General features: G+C 49.3%; 7 protein-coding genes across 7 annotated transcripts; 3 read left to right on the forward strand and 4 right to left on the reverse strand.

The window, feature by feature from the left end:
* Nucleotides 1–1,217: 1,217 nt before the first annotated feature.
* On the reverse strand, nt 1,218–2,304 carry CCM_00746 (histone-lysine N-methyltransferase; the record flags this gene model as incomplete). The annotated part of the gene is made up of 3 exons (XM_006665905.1): nt 1,218–1,684; nt 1,734–2,175; nt 2,263–2,304. 3 exons carry the CDS (start codon nt 2,302–2,304, stop codon nt 1,218–1,220), a joined length of 951 nt encoding a protein of 316 aa, XP_006665968.1.
* Nucleotides 2,305–3,695: 1,391 nt separating this feature from the next.
* Nucleotides 3,696–4,675, forward strand: CCM_00747 (ubiquitin domain protein, putative; the record flags this gene model as incomplete). Its single annotated transcript, XM_006665906.1, has 2 exons — nt 3,696–3,698; nt 3,755–4,675. 2 exons carry the CDS (start codon nt 3,696–3,698, stop codon nt 4,673–4,675), a joined length of 924 nt encoding a protein of 307 aa, XP_006665969.1.
* A 388-nt stretch (nt 4,676–5,063) lies between these two features.
* On the reverse strand, nt 5,064–8,096 carry CCM_00748 (coatomer beta subunit; the record flags this gene model as incomplete). Its single annotated transcript, XM_006665907.1, has 4 exons — nt 5,064–5,209; nt 5,273–7,271; nt 7,318–7,738; nt 7,792–8,096. 4 exons carry the CDS (start codon nt 8,094–8,096, stop codon nt 5,064–5,066), a joined length of 2,871 nt encoding a protein of 956 aa, XP_006665970.1.
* A 422-nt stretch (nt 8,097–8,518) lies between these two features.
* Nucleotides 8,519–9,247, forward strand: CCM_00749 (Mago nashi domain protein; the record flags this gene model as incomplete). The annotated part of the gene is made up of 6 exons (XM_006665908.1): nt 8,519–8,556; nt 8,604–8,641; nt 8,694–8,789; nt 8,847–8,910; nt 8,967–9,054; nt 9,107–9,247. 6 exons carry the CDS (start codon nt 8,519–8,521, stop codon nt 9,245–9,247), a joined length of 465 nt encoding a protein of 154 aa, XP_006665971.1.
* Nucleotides 9,248–10,466: 1,219 nt separating this feature from the next.
* CCM_00750 (vesicle-mediated transport protein Vid24) lies at nt 10,467–11,726 on the forward strand (the record flags this gene model as incomplete). The annotated part of the gene is made up of 4 exons (XM_006665909.1): nt 10,467–10,979; nt 11,029–11,179; nt 11,250–11,607; nt 11,660–11,726. The coding sequence occupies 4 exons, from the start codon at nt 10,467–10,469 to the stop codon at nt 11,724–11,726; spliced, it is 1,089 nt and encodes a 362-aa protein (XP_006665972.1).
* A 283-nt stretch (nt 11,727–12,009) lies between these two features.
* CCM_00751 (RNA methylase family protein) lies at nt 12,010–13,499 on the reverse strand (the record flags this gene model as incomplete). The annotated part of the gene is made up of 4 exons (XM_006665910.1): nt 12,010–12,179; nt 12,234–12,439; nt 12,488–13,332; nt 13,383–13,499. The coding sequence occupies 4 exons, from the start codon at nt 13,497–13,499 to the stop codon at nt 12,010–12,012; spliced, it is 1,338 nt and encodes a 445-aa protein (XP_006665973.1).
* Nucleotides 13,500–15,109: 1,610 nt separating this feature from the next.
* On the reverse strand, nt 15,110–15,754 carry CCM_00752 (ankyrin repeat protein; the record flags this gene model as incomplete). The annotated part of the gene is made up of 1 exon (XM_006665911.1): nt 15,110–15,754. One exon carries the CDS (start codon nt 15,752–15,754, stop codon nt 15,110–15,112), a length of 645 nt encoding a protein of 214 aa, XP_006665974.1.
* Between the last annotated feature and the right edge of the window lie 288 nt (nt 15,755–16,042).

Genomic DNA, 16,042 nt, shown 5'->3' on the forward strand with positions numbered 1-16,042 from the left:
TATTTCCGGACACGAAAAATGCGGAATGCAAAAATGAAGATTTTTTGCGCAACGACACGGGAGTATTGCACTGGGAAGCATGAAAATCGATGGATAAGTACTTATAGATCACCTCAATACATGCTGCTTTTGCAAGCAAACATAAAAGTTGCACTCCCAAGCTCATGCCTTTTCCAACCAACCCTGTGTGCGCCTTCCAACCCCAAAGCAGGCATCTTCATTTACTCCACCACCAAGCCCAATCCGTGTCGTCTCTGTCTTGACTGCAGACACTGCCATATCGAAGGTTTTACTCTTGTCGGTCCAACTATCCCAGAGAATATTCCAATCGCGGCTGTCAGTTTGCGTCTTGCGAAAATCGAAGCAACCTTCCCTGTCCATGTACCAAAGTTGCACAAGAGTAGACGCTAGAAACTGATACCTACAGCGATCCGGTCCAAACACCCACATCCTGCCATTGGAAAGTCCTTGCCGCCTCCAAATCTCGATGCTAACGAGATACTCCATCGCCATTTGCCTTATTTTGTCGTCGCCGGGGATGGCTGCATTTGCTGCTTGCCATGGCACACGTGGGGTCGGGGTCTCCAGATGTAGTTGATGAAAACTATCAGCCAAGGACGCCAGTGCATGGATCAATTCGCTCTCGAGGAAGTCGGTATATCCCGGAGACTGGCATCGTGTTTTAAAGACGCCATAAGCCGCCCTAACCACGGGTGACTCGAAAAATAACTGGACGGCGCTGCGGGTGTCGGAAGCAGGAGTGGCGCAACTCGTCAAAATCGACGACGTTGCAGCAGCAATGTATTCGTTATAGACATCCAGGACGGATATCATGTTCATGGTAAAGTAATGGTCTTCAAGGATAATCGCCTGGCAACTGCTGTCCCGAAACCAGGTTCTGAGCTGCTCCGCGCGTGTGTCCGCTTCTCGCTTGTGTCGCGACCACCTAGAACGGCCCATCAATCCTTATTTTTAGGTGATGAGGGGTATATTACGTCTTCAAAGTGTGATGCTTTTCATTTCACGGGACATAGAAAGTTATACGTAAAGACGGGAATTGGGGGCACAAAGAGCTTTGGCAAGCGCATATGCGCGAACCAGGTGGAAACAATAAGCTCTGCACACTCTAGCTCTTTGATGGCCAGCTCTTTGATGGTCGGCTCTTTGATGGTCGGCTCTTTGATTTCTATCTCTTTCAAAGTAGCTTTTTGACTTTATTACCAAAGAAACTTTCTGCAGATTGCACTTCCACAAAGGCATTTCGTCATGCCCTCCACATTACCGTCCATCTCATCTTGTTCCTCATCGACGCCGTTGACATAATCAAAGGTGAGCTCCTCTCCGCGTTGTATGTCTTTGATGGCAAACAGAGCAAGATCGTGAATATGTTTGTCTGCATGGTCACCGACGCGGGCAAATATGCGAAGGTTGGGATCACAAGAGTGGTTGATGAAGCGGGTCGGCCCGGACATGAACTCACCGTCCACCTCCAGTGGAGAGCTGTTGAGTCGTGGATCCAGTGAATGCGGATCGGTGAACTTGTCAAGTGCGAAAAGATAGACGTCTTTTTGTTGGGATACTGAAGAGTTTGCGCGGCGGCGGTCGGCCTCCTTTGCAGTGATGATCTCGCCAAGGTAGCGATCAACAAACTGGCCTCGTTTGATGGGGGCTTGTGAGCGAACTCCTGGAAATTTTCATCAGCGCTTAATTCAGCATTCTATTGTTGTACATACCCCATCCACGGTTGGCCGTTTTGAATATTTGTAGTGGCACGGTGCGGCCACGCTCGACAACTCTGTTTGGGCATTGACTGGAACAAGCACAGCCTTTGTGGCATTCGTACAGAGGCACAGTCGAGTCTAGCAGCCTGGATCGTAGAAACCCCGCCTTTGCGCCGTGTGTATGGTATGCGTATGCTTTTCTGGTGCCATCGTTCACGTCCATGTCGTCGTCTTCCAGATCGGCTAGGCAGGGACAGCTGGTGTATTGGCAATTGCCATCATCTGCACAAGAGCAGCCGCTGCGGAAACTATCCTCTGCGGGCTCAACCCCTTTCCCAAGAACCATGCCATTGATGAATTCAAAATTTGCAGGCAGAAATTCTCTATCCACCTCGTTCACAATGGTGAGCCCAAGCGCGCGCACTTGGCACCAGTGACAGCCTGGGCTGGCTGTCTGTAATGAATGTTTAGTTTCCAGGTCTATGTCTCGGATTTCCAAAGATGGGTTCGTTTGTTGACTGTTCGAGGGACAGTTACATACCTTTCCATGGTTATAAAAGTGCTCCTTCGTGGCCTGCTCCATCTTGTCAGTGTTCTCGGTTCTTGAATGCTTGCCGTTGTTCAAGTGAGGTTGCGCGTGTGGGTGTGGGGTGCCTACGCACCACTTAAACGGGTGCAATTTTTGGACACGTCAAAAGTTGTTGACGAGGGAGGCTCTGCCTGACAACTTGTTCCCAACTCGGAGCATAGCGAGTTGGGAACAGTGAGGTTTTGACGTTTAATGGTTAAATAAGTACCTGGAGATAATCTAAGTCATATAGAATGCGCATCGAAGTTCTGATGCGCTCGGGAAGGCAGTATGTACTTAGGTCACGACGAGACAAATGACTTCTTTTCAGTATTCGATTCTCGGCCGACTAAATCGATAAACTCCAGCCAGTACCCATCTGACATGTGGTGGCCACCTCTGTCTAGTGGTACGGTTCGTCATTTCGTACCTACCTACATTAGTAGGTAGGAGGTACCTACGCGCGTGAGGCCTGTTTTCTAACAGGGCACTAGACACGTTTTCCACTCAATATATAATTTTCCCCTATCATAACGCTATCAGGCGTCTAATACGGCTTCTAAAAAAACATATAAGATCTTTAACATATAGTAGCCTAATAGCGTTATAATAGGGGGGGGATTTATTAGAAAAGAGATCTATCTAATACCCTATTTAAAAATAGGCCTTACTTACATATAGGTAAGTACCTACCTATTACCTACCTATATATATAAGGCCTATTTTCTAATAAGGTACTAAATATATTTTCTACTTAAAATATAATTTTCTTTTATTATAATACTATTAGGCTACTTTTATATATTAAAAAATATTTATATTTTTTATAACCTATATTCGAGATATTAATAGTGTTGTGATAGGGGAAAATTATCTATTAGAAAAGCGACTTATCTAGTACCCTGTCTAAAAACAGGCCTTACTCGCGTACCTATGTATGTACCTACCTACCTAGGTAGGTAGCACTTTCCTTCTGGGGTCTTTCTCCTTCCCTCCACCAAGTAAGGGTGCTCCTTCTTCTTCCTCTAGGCGCTTGCCTTTTGTGTGCATTGCGCTCAATTTTCTTTTTAGTCCTTAATAACCGCCTCTTGCCTTTATTAGATCGGTTGTTGACCGCACACTGCCGCCGATCGATGGACTATGACCCGCCAAAATCTAGCACATAAAGTGCCCCGCTGTCTGTTCTACCTTTTGCTTCAGGGTCACAAGCTTAACCTCTTCCAATGTTGATTTCTTCTCCTTTAACCCCCTTGTATGCCCGCATATATTAGCTACGATCAAGGCCAACCAGCGCGCAGTTTGACATGGGCCTGACCGCATAGCCGCATTCGCTTCCTTAACTATTAACCACCACCCCCGTCTACTACCTGCGTCGTCACAAAAGCTGAGCTCACAACATCGCAAGCATGGTATGCAGTTCAATAGATGGCGTTGTTGTATTCCAGGCTAACTGAACCGACTCCAGGGTTGCTGCTTCTCTCAGTCCGCTGGCCCAAATTCACCTTATCCTGGAGGCATTCCGAATGCATCCGCGCGACACATTAATCCTCCGCCACTGAGTCTTGGGGAGAGCGCCACAGCGCCGCCCAGCACCGTCAATCCAGCTTCCCCTCGCCGTCGCCGCCGCCGTGATCGAGGACCTCTCGACGAGCACATCAACAAGCCTTTGCGCCGCCACGTCTGGGCTTCGGTCGATCGCCAATGGACCAGAAAGGAACTAGACGCGGAACGAGCAGAATACTTCGATACGCGAGTCACCGCTCGACCGGAAATCTGGCAGACGCTTCACAACGCGCTGCAAGTCTTGTGGGAGCCTCCAACTCAAGAAACGAACGACAATGGACAGACGGCGCTACAGACGGCTCAGTCCATGCTCACCGCTGCCGAGATCTCGCTGCCAACTGGGAACTTGGTCAATGGGGCGTACGACGCACTCGGTAACTACTACGCGCTCTCCGAATGGATCGTCTCAGATCCACAAAATATAGTCGAGCATGACCATGAAAGGGAAGGTCTCGGCAGCGGCGATGACGAAACGCAGGGCGGTGGAGAAGATGCAGAGACGAGCAAAGAGGAAAAAGGCAAGGACGTTGATGATGGCGAGCAGCTTCAAGTCCGCGCCCGTCTTAGCGAAACCGGCAATGATATTGCCGTCTCCGTATCAAAGTCGGACATTGTCAGAATTGTCATTAAAAAAATGGCCGCTGAGACCAAGGTACGTCTGTTCTCCTGTTGGCGGCAGAACCTAGCTAACAACCTGGAGCTCTCTTCAGCAAAAAAGATACGACTTGCCTACATGGGCAAGATGCTCAAAGAAACAGCGACACTCGAATCACAGGGTTGGCAAGAGGGCCACATCGTAAATGCTCTCGTCTTCAATCGTTGATTCTGCCGCTTTTTTGGCCTGGTTCTCCAGCTGCCTACGAATGATGGAGTTTGAACCTGGTCAGCCTGACTTTTATTGCATATACCCTTTGTTAGCACATACCAACAGTTTGTTACGTACACAATGTACACAGCGAGAAATCAAGCTCCTCTCTTTGGACAGGTTACCGTTTTGAATACATATAATAAATTAGCGCAGCCGTGCAATAAGTTGAATTCTTCCACAAGAAAAGTAACCCCCGGCCGCGATTTCACGATGCATTGTATCGGACAGAGTCAGCGTTTATTATCTTCATTCACCACTCTGCCTCATAACCTGTATTCGATGCTTGAGTTCCTTTCCAGACCCCCATGTCTAAATCAGCGCTTATTTAATTGAACTTTGATATCTAAGATGAGCCAATCTTGTTGAGGCCCTTTAGGGATCCAAGGCTGAGCGCCAGGCCTTGCGACCTGCTTCTTATACGCACAAATCCAATGATAGGGCCGTCTTCTCCCTCCTTTTCGATACTCAAGTTGGCCAACGCATCCTCACCTGCGAGAGGTTAGCAGAGTTGCAGTAATGACGGAAGCCGTGATAGCAGACTAAGTATCTTACCAAATACACTACGGGCGTACAAATTTGCACTCAAAAATTGGCAATCACCTTTTAGACTTGCCTCAGGTGTGAGACAGTTCATGTTGGTGCACGCCATAAGCTGATCCAGGAATTCGCGCAGCGTCTTAGCCTTAGAATTGATATTAACCTTATTCTCCCACTCAAATTCAGTCCACATTGTACGAAACTGCGTCTCTGTGCATGTAGCGGGTTGAATGTAGTCCATAATGTCAACATGAAGGTCATTTAGAATAACCACGTTGGTATCTGTGGAATGAGCGCCATCGTAGACAACGTTGCCAAAAATAACGCCGGTGTCGGTTGACGATACTTTGATGGTACATTGGACGTTATGGAAGTCGTGGGGACCCAGATTCTGGGTAGTTGGCCTTTCAACAACCTTAAGGTCGCCCAGAGTAGCAAATTCGACAGAGAGGTTCTGCAGAGTCTCAGTGGTTTGATTCACCAGTAGAACATCTAGAACAATATCAAATTGGTGAACCTTAACGTAAGCCTCGGCATAGACCGGATCCGAGAAACCGGTGAGCTGGACAACGCGACTGAGTTTCGACGACAAGTCTTCCGTCGTGGAGTCGCCACCGGTTGCTCGCTCGAGGTCAACCTCAATCTCGTCCAGGCCATCACTGGCATTCTTCTTGGCTAGCTGACGAATTTGAATCACGTCATCGACTTGGACAGCAGACTTGGCCTTTTCGTGTGCTTCCTTGGCGGCGCGCTTCTTCTCTTCAACTAGAACCATCGCTTTGAAAGCTTTCCTAGTATCATCGAGCCAGACAGCTTCCAGTTCCTTCTTTTCGGAGAATTCGGCCAGCGATCTCACACAAGACATGATCCGATCGACAGAGTCTTCGTCAATAGGAGCTTTGACAAATTGTGACTGGCCAACGCGGAGGATAGAAATCATAATGAGCATGGCCTCAGCACGGAGAGCGTTTGTGCGGGACATATCAGAGGAGGTCTCCGAGTGGCGCATAACCAGCTTGACGAGGGTGGAAGAAAGAACCGTGGCCAAGTAGTAATCGCCTTCGAGAACGAGTTGGCGCAGAGGCGGCTTCTGGGCAGCCTTGACAGCTTCCAGCCTTGCGGCGACAGAAGACTGGCTGGTAAGAGCAGTTTCAGTGGCATATGTTCCATCGGCAAGGACTTTGCGGGATCCGGTGGGTGCTGCGGGCTTCGACTCGCCATTCGGTTGTTGTTCCGCATTCCCATCACCATCTTGTTCCTCTAACAAACGCTGCTCAGAGGCCAGAATGGGAATCTCACCCAGACTAGCACGAATACGCCGCCAGGCGTCGCGGATATCTTTTTCTTCCAGCGAGTACTCACCAATGATCCATAGGATACCTCTGTATACTCTGCCAGCACGGACCTCACTCAGTGTCGAGACGAGTCTCTCGACAATGACCGTGCGTAGGGCTGGGAACTTTTCGACCACCTCTTTAACGAAGTTGATGACATCGACAGCGGATGCGTTGTTGAAATCGGTAATGAACTCCATAAGCAGCTCAACAACGCTAGCAGCAACCTCAGAAAACTTGATGGCACATTGGTGAATAGAGTAAATAAGGAGTGATCGATACTCGGCGCTCTTCTCATATTCTTGGTCGACCGTTTTGGAAAGCTCCTTCTTTAACAACAAGACAACCTCTTCGACATTTTTACTCGAGACCATCTCCAAGGCAATCTCGAGGGCCTTTTTGCGCACGTCAATATCCGTGCTGGAGAGAACTCGAAGAATCTCCATTACGAGGTCATCCAAAATTCCCTCGTTCTTCTTGCGCAGCTGATCAACGCGGTCAAGGACGATGAGTTTGACATTGTTATCGGCCTCCTTGATACTGAGCTCGATAAACTTGCCGGCAGCGGCTTTGACAGCGACAGGGTTGTTTGTAAGGGTGGTGAGAGATGAGGCCGCTTCGTAGACGACAGTAGAGGCATTGGCTTCGAGAAGGTCGAAGATAAGTCGCAGGTAGCGAGCCTAGTCAAGGTCAGTAAAGTCGGAAGGATGGCACATTTCTGCCTACCTTATTCTGAGAGTTCTGGACAGCATCCTTGCGGATGAACTCGAGTTCAACAAGCTGCAGCAGGTCATCGGCATTGGCTATGCCGTCAAAGACGGAGCTGAGGTACACCAGCGCGGCATCGTGGTCAATGCTAGAGAGCGCAGCGAAGGCATTGCGCTTGCAGGTCGCGTCCGTCTCACCGCTGAGGAAAGCAGAAAGAAGGTCTGCAGCATCGGGAATAAGGCTGGGTGAGTGCAAGTATATCGATGAAACGGCAAAGACGGCGTTCTTGCGAACATATGCGTGACGGTGCTCGAGGCAGGATCGTGCGGACGAAAGCAGAGGCTCGATAAGTTCGGGCTCCCGGAGCTTGCAGAGGAAGCGCAGTGTATTGCCTCGAATGTACTCGTTGGCATGCTGCAAGTCATTACGGATACCGTTGCTGCAAAAACTCAGTCAGTGACACTCAGACGATGGAGGGTTGCACAGTCGCACCAGACAAGAATCATTTCCTGCTTAAGCTTGCCAGAAGAGTCCAGTTTGGGGCAGATTTCATAATAAAAGTACAAAAGCTTCTTGAGAGGTTTGTACTTGGATGGCATAACGAATCGAATAATATGCATGAGGAGCGTCGGCATGGAGTCACCATTGAGCATGATTGTCAAGATGCGCTTCATGGTGTCGACCTTGCTCTCGTCGGTGCCCTTTTCCAACTGCATTCGCAAGTCCGATAGAGTGGGCACGTCAGCCGCATTGTCCTGGTGGACGAGACTGTATGCATTTTCCAGGAATCCAGACATGATTGCTCCTTGTCAGGTTTCTGAAAGTGGCGGACGTTATCGATCAGGGGGGGTTCGTATGATATGATTCGTCCGCAGTCGTACTGGTAAGGAGATGTTGCTTCTTCAATTGGTAGTCTGGGCGTGAGCAGGCGAGTCTACCTAGATAGCAATGCCAATACTAAAGCTGTCAGAGTTGCCAACAGTCGTAAGGCAAGCTCTGAAATTGGCACCTTGAGCTTCTTGATGATCTGGCTACTCTTACCAGCATGGCTGGACACACTAACTACCTAATAAGCGAGGGGACGTGGAGTATGGATGCACGTGATGTGATTCTGCCACCAACCTTGCCCCACTATTGCGGAGTCCACGCGCCGTGGGCAAAGCTCCAGAGGCGCAATCAAACATTTACGCAACTCTCTGCGACAAGCAAAACCGCCGCGATGAGTTTCTCCAATGAGCCATTCTACCTACGCTACTAGTACGTCTCCTTTTTTATAACCAAGGCGATATACTCAATAATTTTAGTTCTGGTCATTCCGGTCGTTTTGGCCACGAGTTCCTAGGTTGGTGACGCTTCATCTTCTTGAATAGGCAATGGTTAATATAATTTCACAGAATTCGATATTAGGGTTGTAGGGGACGGTCGCAGTGCGGTCGTTCGATATGCCAATAACTCCAATTACCGAAACGACAGTTTGATTCGCAAAGAGAGTACGCACTCAGCGACTTTAACAATGTGCTTTATAGAGTTGTTAACAGGCCGTGTAGTGTGCATCAGCGCTACCATCATCGATGAAATTAAGCGCATCATAAAATCGAGCGAAATTACCAAGTACACAGACCATTCAAGTACTTGGAGCTCCGAATGTTCTGGCTAACTATTCGCAGGGAGGACGATTCCAAGTGGCCCCAAAAGAACAAGGACGGTCGTCAGCAATTGGAAATTCGGCTCGGCAATGACCACATTTCATTTGAGGTTTGTATATATCTGCTGGAAAAAATAGAAATCTGCTAATTTCCAGCCCAAGACTGCCAAAATAGGATCGCTAGTCGACGTCACCGAGTCCGCCGACCCCGAAGGCCTTCGAGTTTTCTATTACCTTGTCCAAGATTTAAAGGCTCTTGTTTTCAGCCTTATCGCGTTGCATTTCAAGATTAAACCCATTTGATTGATACCCAAAAACGGAGTTCTGGGATTCAGGCCAGAAACGTCATTGCTTGTTCGCGGTGGCCCCATAACGCACAGGAGTTCTACCTATGTAATATCATAAAGCGACGCCTTCACCGTTGGTTAGTTATAAATTGCGAACTGCGCTTTCGTACTAAACCGATGTTTCAAGTTGTGCGCAAGCGCGCCGAATACCGGTTCCGGATGGTGGTGCTTCCAGCACCATATGTATCTTTGCTCGGGAAGGTATTACCACAAGCTGGGCCGCCAAGATACATTTGCTATTGGCGGAGTGGTCACGATTCAGCAGTCTTTGATAAACGCCGGTAGCGTTGTACTATAATATAAGTAAGCTCTGGGGCCGCCACAGGTTCCCGTCGGTCTCGCGGTGAAGATCACCACAGCCTTCCTTGGATTCATCCCTGGTTCCGCTGGATATGACAACTACGACTACAGCACAGCAGCAACCTGAACATGTATCTACCCCGCTAACTACCTATATGCTAGAGAGAGACAGAGGCCCGTACATGATCCAATTACAGCGAATATTATGGGAGTTGCTGGCTCTAAACCCCGCTGGGAGACCAGGTCGTTGTTCGTCGGCGGTGCCACTGAACCCAACTTCGCTGATGCACGTAGACGCACGTATCTTCTCCGAGCACCAGACGGGGTCTGGTACCTCCCCGCTACAAATTCCCGGCTCGCCGCCAATCCCGCCCAACTGCCACCACTCCTACCTTAGTAAGGACCTACTAAGTACCTACCTAGGTAGGTACCTACCTAGGTAGAGTTGCGCCGCATTTCAGGTTCTCCACACATGTCAACCCGAAATCGCCTCCCAGTCCTCCTTCAATTTTTGCCTTCTACCCTCAGACCGCACAGGCTTATTTAATCGACGAAGCAACTATCCACCATCGCTTTTTCGCTTGTCTTGAAGCGCGATCTGATTTTACGGTCAGGGCGATCTGGGCATGCGATCCCCCGGCGATATCTATAAGCGCCGCTCAATGATTCGCTCTCAGCCAATCCATCACACGTGGTGATAGAATCACCCCATCTTCTGGGCAACTGGTTTGGCAACGCAACTTGAGAAACGCATTTTCCTAGTTGGCACTGCAAAAGAGTCCGGGGCCCTCATACCCCGCTCGATTGGCGGTATATTCTTCGCTGTCGATTTCTCACCGTCGCAGTCGATTGTCACCTCCGCCTCGGTCGCAGCAATGCCGACGCCATCCTCAGAACCGCCGCTCGATCCTTCGTCACCGCCGTCTTATAACCTGGCGACTTGTCCCGACGAGTTGCAGCATTCGTCATACAGCGCCCAGACATCCCATGAAGAGATGACTCCTGGCTTGGAGTCGCCTTCGGACAGGCTGAGCCAATCACCTCGCGAGGCCCCTTCTGTCGACTCGGAGCAGTCAGGAAACATAATAAGAGAGAATTCTTCAGCCACGGACGATCGCATCTCCGCCGATCCATCGTCGCGCGCGACTACAGTATCACCACGTCCTCGATCTAGCACGGCTGGCGCAACATCCCCTCCTCCCGATATCGGCAACGGCAAGCAGCAAGAGCACGAACGCCGGCCCGTCAACGATCGAAAACTTGTTACGGGCAGTCCTTATCCCGCCGCTACCGCCAATCAACAAGAAGCGGGCGACAACGAGTCCGACACATGTGACGAAGATACGCAGAGTTCATGTTACACTGGTCTTGACTACTCGAATAAAAGAGTAGGCCCCTCTTGATTCAGGCAAGAAGCTAAAAAACTAACATATTCAGTCTATTCCCTTTAGCCCATCATCGTACCTGCGACCGGGTACTAAATTCTTCGGCACACAACAGTCTGAACGACAGGTTTACGAGGTTCAAGTCGAAATCAAATACGTGGATATGCGCGAGTCATTCCTATGCGGTTATCTGCGTATTCAGGGTACAGTTGCATCCGTAAATCGGCAAAATTGCGCCGTGGTCATAAGTATGCCTGCTTACCTCTGCGCTAGGTCTCACGGAAACTCACCCCACACTCACCACATACTTTGAAGGCGAAATCATCGGAACGAGGTACAGCTTCTTCACACAGCACGATGACTGGGGTGCCAACTCTAAGGTAGACTTAAGCCACTGGTCCAAGTTTTCTGCATTTCGGCCGTACCAGAAGCAGGCTAAAAAGGGCACCTCCTCTATACCCGATGTTGCGCAAAAGGAATTCATTTTTATGCGATGGAAGGAGCATTTCCTAGTGCCGGATCATCGTGTCCGCACTATCCATGGAGCCAGCTTTGAGGGTTTCTACTATATATGCTTCAACCAGGTGAAAGGCGAAGTCAGTGGCATATACTTTCACTCAAAGAGCGAAAAGTACGTCGGTCGGTCCCGTGCTTCCTATTTACATAACGCTAATATTCCACAGGTTTCAACAACTGGAACTGAAGCATGTTCCCGATCGAGGATGCTTCATGGCCATGGAGTTTCGATAATTGCTGTGCTGGGAAGAGATGCATTGACAAGCTACTTGCTGATTTGCGATTTGCGATTTGAGAGGAGTGGCACACCCATCAGTGTGCCGATACAATTACTACTAGTTGTATTTCATGGGTTTGTGGCATGCATGGTCTTGGTTTTGTTGATCGATTTGATCAAATTAAAACCCTGTTGAAACAGATTGCTGGGTTTTTGCTTCAGAGCTGGAACGGGAGCTGTTGATTTACGGATATCATGGGGGCAAGTTTGGTCGACGAATTTGCATTTAGCATTTAACTTTTAGCTATCACTTTGGAATTTTCTAAAATACCCGCGACGAAAAGGATTTAGTTCGTCGGCGGTGGTTCCAACTTCAATGACGGCCTCCCTGCCTGCAGCATATGCCTCGAACGCCTCAATGCACACTTCCGAGTCCGGTATACGTCGATATGTAATCAGCCGTCGGGACCCTATTGATGTAATCAGTTTGCCAGTGCCAGTTCCTGCGGGGGTCCATAGCTTACATTTGTTGAACATCTGGACGCAGTTGGCCACGATTTGAAGACTCGGATGCGTTGGGGCTTGGATTTGTTGGTCTTCCTCGTTGGCCGTGGGCATCCAGAACGAAAGCCTTCCATTGTCAACAAGTGTCTCCACTGCAAATACAAGGATATCATCCAGGATGGCCATGAAACTATATGGCTTCTTCGGTGGCACATAGTCGAACTCCCTGTTCGCGTCAACAGCCGCCCAATGTCGTTTGGATAGGGCAACTCACATTCCATGTTTGATACCACGTTCGACAAGCCACGGCGTTTTCTCGGGATCTTTCACCCCGAGAACTCGTAATCCTTCTCGTACCCCGTATGGCGGATCACATACAATACCGTCCCAGAATCTCCGTCTACGGATTGGGCTATTGGTGATATCCGCGGCAAAAACGTCTCCCAGTAATGACTCTATGTCATACTGGCCGAAATTTCCCCTGAGACTCTTTTCGTGGCCTTCGCCTCGGATGCTTCGTCCATCTATATCACTGCCCCAGCTCATTGCGCCAAAATGAGCACACGCGATAGGAAATGATCCAGTTCCAACGAACGGGTCGTAGAATATTTTGCCAGGCGCAGCCAACGCAATATTCGCGGTTATCAGGGCAAGTTCAGAATCCATACTCGTCGTCGATATGTACTGCCGTTTTTTGAGATCAAACTTGAGAACAACGTCACGGGCTGAGTTAGCAATGAAGCGTCCCAGGTGATAATAGTCGGGGTGTTCGACTCCCATTGGAACACTATTCCAGGGCCACAGTTCTAGTATGGTGAAAACTTCGTCGGGGTTCTTCATGATGATGGGTCCGTCAAAGGGCAGGAACTGGAAGCTGTTGATCACAGATAGCTGGCTGGGCTTGGACCGCGATCCTTGGTATGAGTCAAAAACAAACTTGAAGGATGAATTATTGTATTTCGGCCACTCTGGTCTACTTCTCGCCTTGACAGAGTCGTTGAGCTCCTCTAGGCTTTCGCCAGAACCCCATAGCTCATGAATTGACTGTGCCATGATGGAGCGACGGAGAATTCTCTTTGCCGCATCCGCGGACGGAAGCCTCACAATGCACAGGGGAGACTACTTTCTGTTAGTGTGTTTCATTCTCTGTTGCATTTGGTATGGCTTACTGCCTCGTCGTATTTTATGATGTCCAGAGGCACATTTTCAATAACTGCAAGCGCTTGGAGTTCGGGGATGCGAAAAGTCTCATGCGCCTGCGCGAACTTGATGATGAAGTCCAGCATCTTCGCAGATACGTTTCCCGCAGCAAACAACCGTGAATAACACGAAAAGAATAAATAGCACGGACGGGCAAGAGCAGGACCAGAACGACAGCAAGGGGTTTGTTTGCGAAAGCTCTAAGATAGCGGACGTATTGCAGGTCATCACCTGCCGGGTAAGTGGGACTGGCCAGTTTTTTTTCGTGGCGGGCCACCTGAAAATGTCGGCCAAACTAATTACGTTTATTAGTTAAGCTAACCAAGATTTTGAGGGCATCTATAAAGCTCGATTGCACCAGACCACACCATAGTCAAGCGGAAACAGGAGAGACACGACCAGAGCATGAATGCGCACACGTTTTCATCGGTGTATCAGAACACGCGATGTATCTTTTCGACGGGAAGCATCGAAGTAGGGCAGTCGCAGGCGAAGCGACAACCAGCTGCTGCCTATCGCAGTAAGGACTTCATACACAAGGTAAAACCAGCCCTACCTATATACAGACGAGCAGCCAAGGACTTATCAAGTATAGGTTGATATAGTATCGCCAGATAGCTGGAGTGATGCCGTATTGCAAGTGGTCCAGCGCACTCCGGCCCAGTACTATCGAGTCACAGCCACCCTGGGTCAAATATTCGAAAAAAACTTTTTTCGGAATCATGTAAAAACAGGTGAGAGGATGCATATGCCATAAGTATGAAATCCTAATTGAGAAAAGGAAGCATATCTATGCTTTCGGAAGGAAATACCATCTCAGGCAACAGGTTTGCGCTCTGTCGAGGTCAGGAAACGCAGGAAACAGGAAACACGCAAGTCACACCCTAACATACAGCTCAGGAATTCTCAAGCTCTACCTCGATAAAGAAACATACGAGCGCTCAGGTCTATCTGGCAGACTTGATGACCAGAACGGAGCCCGGGAGATGCGGCCAAAATGGTGTAAGTACCATGTACTTCTTTAAGGCAGCCTAGCCTTACAATGGGTAGTTGTTACGTACGACCTGCGAGGTCCATCCATGCGACACGGCAAGCGAGGTTTTGACCGGATGGTATTTGGATGTAAAACCATATCAGACAAACTCACAAGCTGGATATGCACTCTGGAGGACTCATGTAAGCTTTATTCCCCGCCCCTACTGACTATTCTGACAACTCCCAGCTGCGCCCGATGGATTGTCATACACAAAAGTGCTATCAAAACCAGTGACTTCCCAGCACATGATTACACACCAGGTCATGACTCCCGCGATGCCTGGCTTTCATGGTATAGGACCAGAAAGCCGATCCACGGCAGCAGAACTATATGAATGGATTTCGCTAGTACGGCTGGGAAGTCCCCGAGTGTCCTACAGCGACGACATTGATTCATATATATCGCGGTACAGTGCACCGGATTGTCCGCCGGGAGAGATGAGCGTTGGCAACATTAGCTGGGATGGGCTGTTTAGTCCTTCATGGGTATCGAATCTTGTATCTAGATTATTGGCCGTTTGCCCAGAAGAGTCATGGTTCGCGATAACTGCAACCGACGTGATGGCCGGTGGACTAGGCGGCAAGGGCGAAATTACTGTCCTGAAGCCACCCGGGCAGGGTGCAAAATATCTGATGTGGGATATAAAGCATATCTAGAATCTCATACTCGCCTCGGCTTAGTGCTTCTCTCTTCCCCGAGACCTTGCTCCATAATGGCGTCCTTGACAAGTCTTCTGAGATCCGCCTGACCCTCTGGTGTGTTAAAGTCGTCGCGTTGGGCGAACTCCTCTATCCGACGCTGAAATTCCTGATCCACCTCGGTTGGAACCTCCGCTTCGTTTATGGCTCCGAATGTAAATTGCATGCCGTCCGGGGGAGGCGCGAGCCCCGATGACAGTGAGGCGGCACCCGATATAGTTTGCTGAGTATCTTGGCCGAGGTTGAGAGAGTTCAAGTAAGTCGCCACGTCTGGAAAATCAGCCTCGGCCTCAATCTTCTGTGCGGCCGTGAGTCCCTCTAGGCCCTTGTGCTGGACGTCGATGCCAAGCTCAACCAAAGCCTTGGCCGCGCCGAGGGTCTCAACCACGAAGAGAGCAGTTTCGTCATCCTCGTCCTTGATGTTAATATCGACTTTTAGCTCGGTTATCAATGCTCGAAGGAGATCAAGATGGTTGTAGCTTGCAGCAGCATGGACCAAAGAGTAGCCGTGCTCGTCTTGCGACTTTGAAATCTCGAGATTCTCTCTCAGAAGAGGCAAAAGAGATGGGCTGTTGTCTGCAGCAAGGAGGAAGAGATTCGGCGTCATTTTCGGTGATGTTGATCGTGGTCGTGCTAACGGAGAACTGACGTTCCGCATCACAAAATTTAAAGTGGGCAGCCTAAAAGTAGGTACTAAGGTAGGGCCCGGCGCAGCGGCCAGGTGTGGAATAGAATTGAACTTAAGAACTTGATACATGTAGGGCAATAATCAGAACATACTTGTGGCATGCATTCGATTAAAATATTGAGATGGTTGTTATTGTACAGCATACAGCCCGCAACTCGCGGCCTCTTTCTATAGTAAGACTGATACGAATGCTGGCTGACGGGAATT

This window comes from Cordyceps militaris, assembly GCF_000225605.1.
Source record: "Cordyceps militaris CM01 unplaced genomic scaffold CCM_S00001, whole genome shotgun sequence".
Taxonomy (NCBI): domain Eukaryota; kingdom Fungi; phylum Ascomycota; class Sordariomycetes; order Hypocreales; family Cordycipitaceae; genus Cordyceps; species Cordyceps militaris.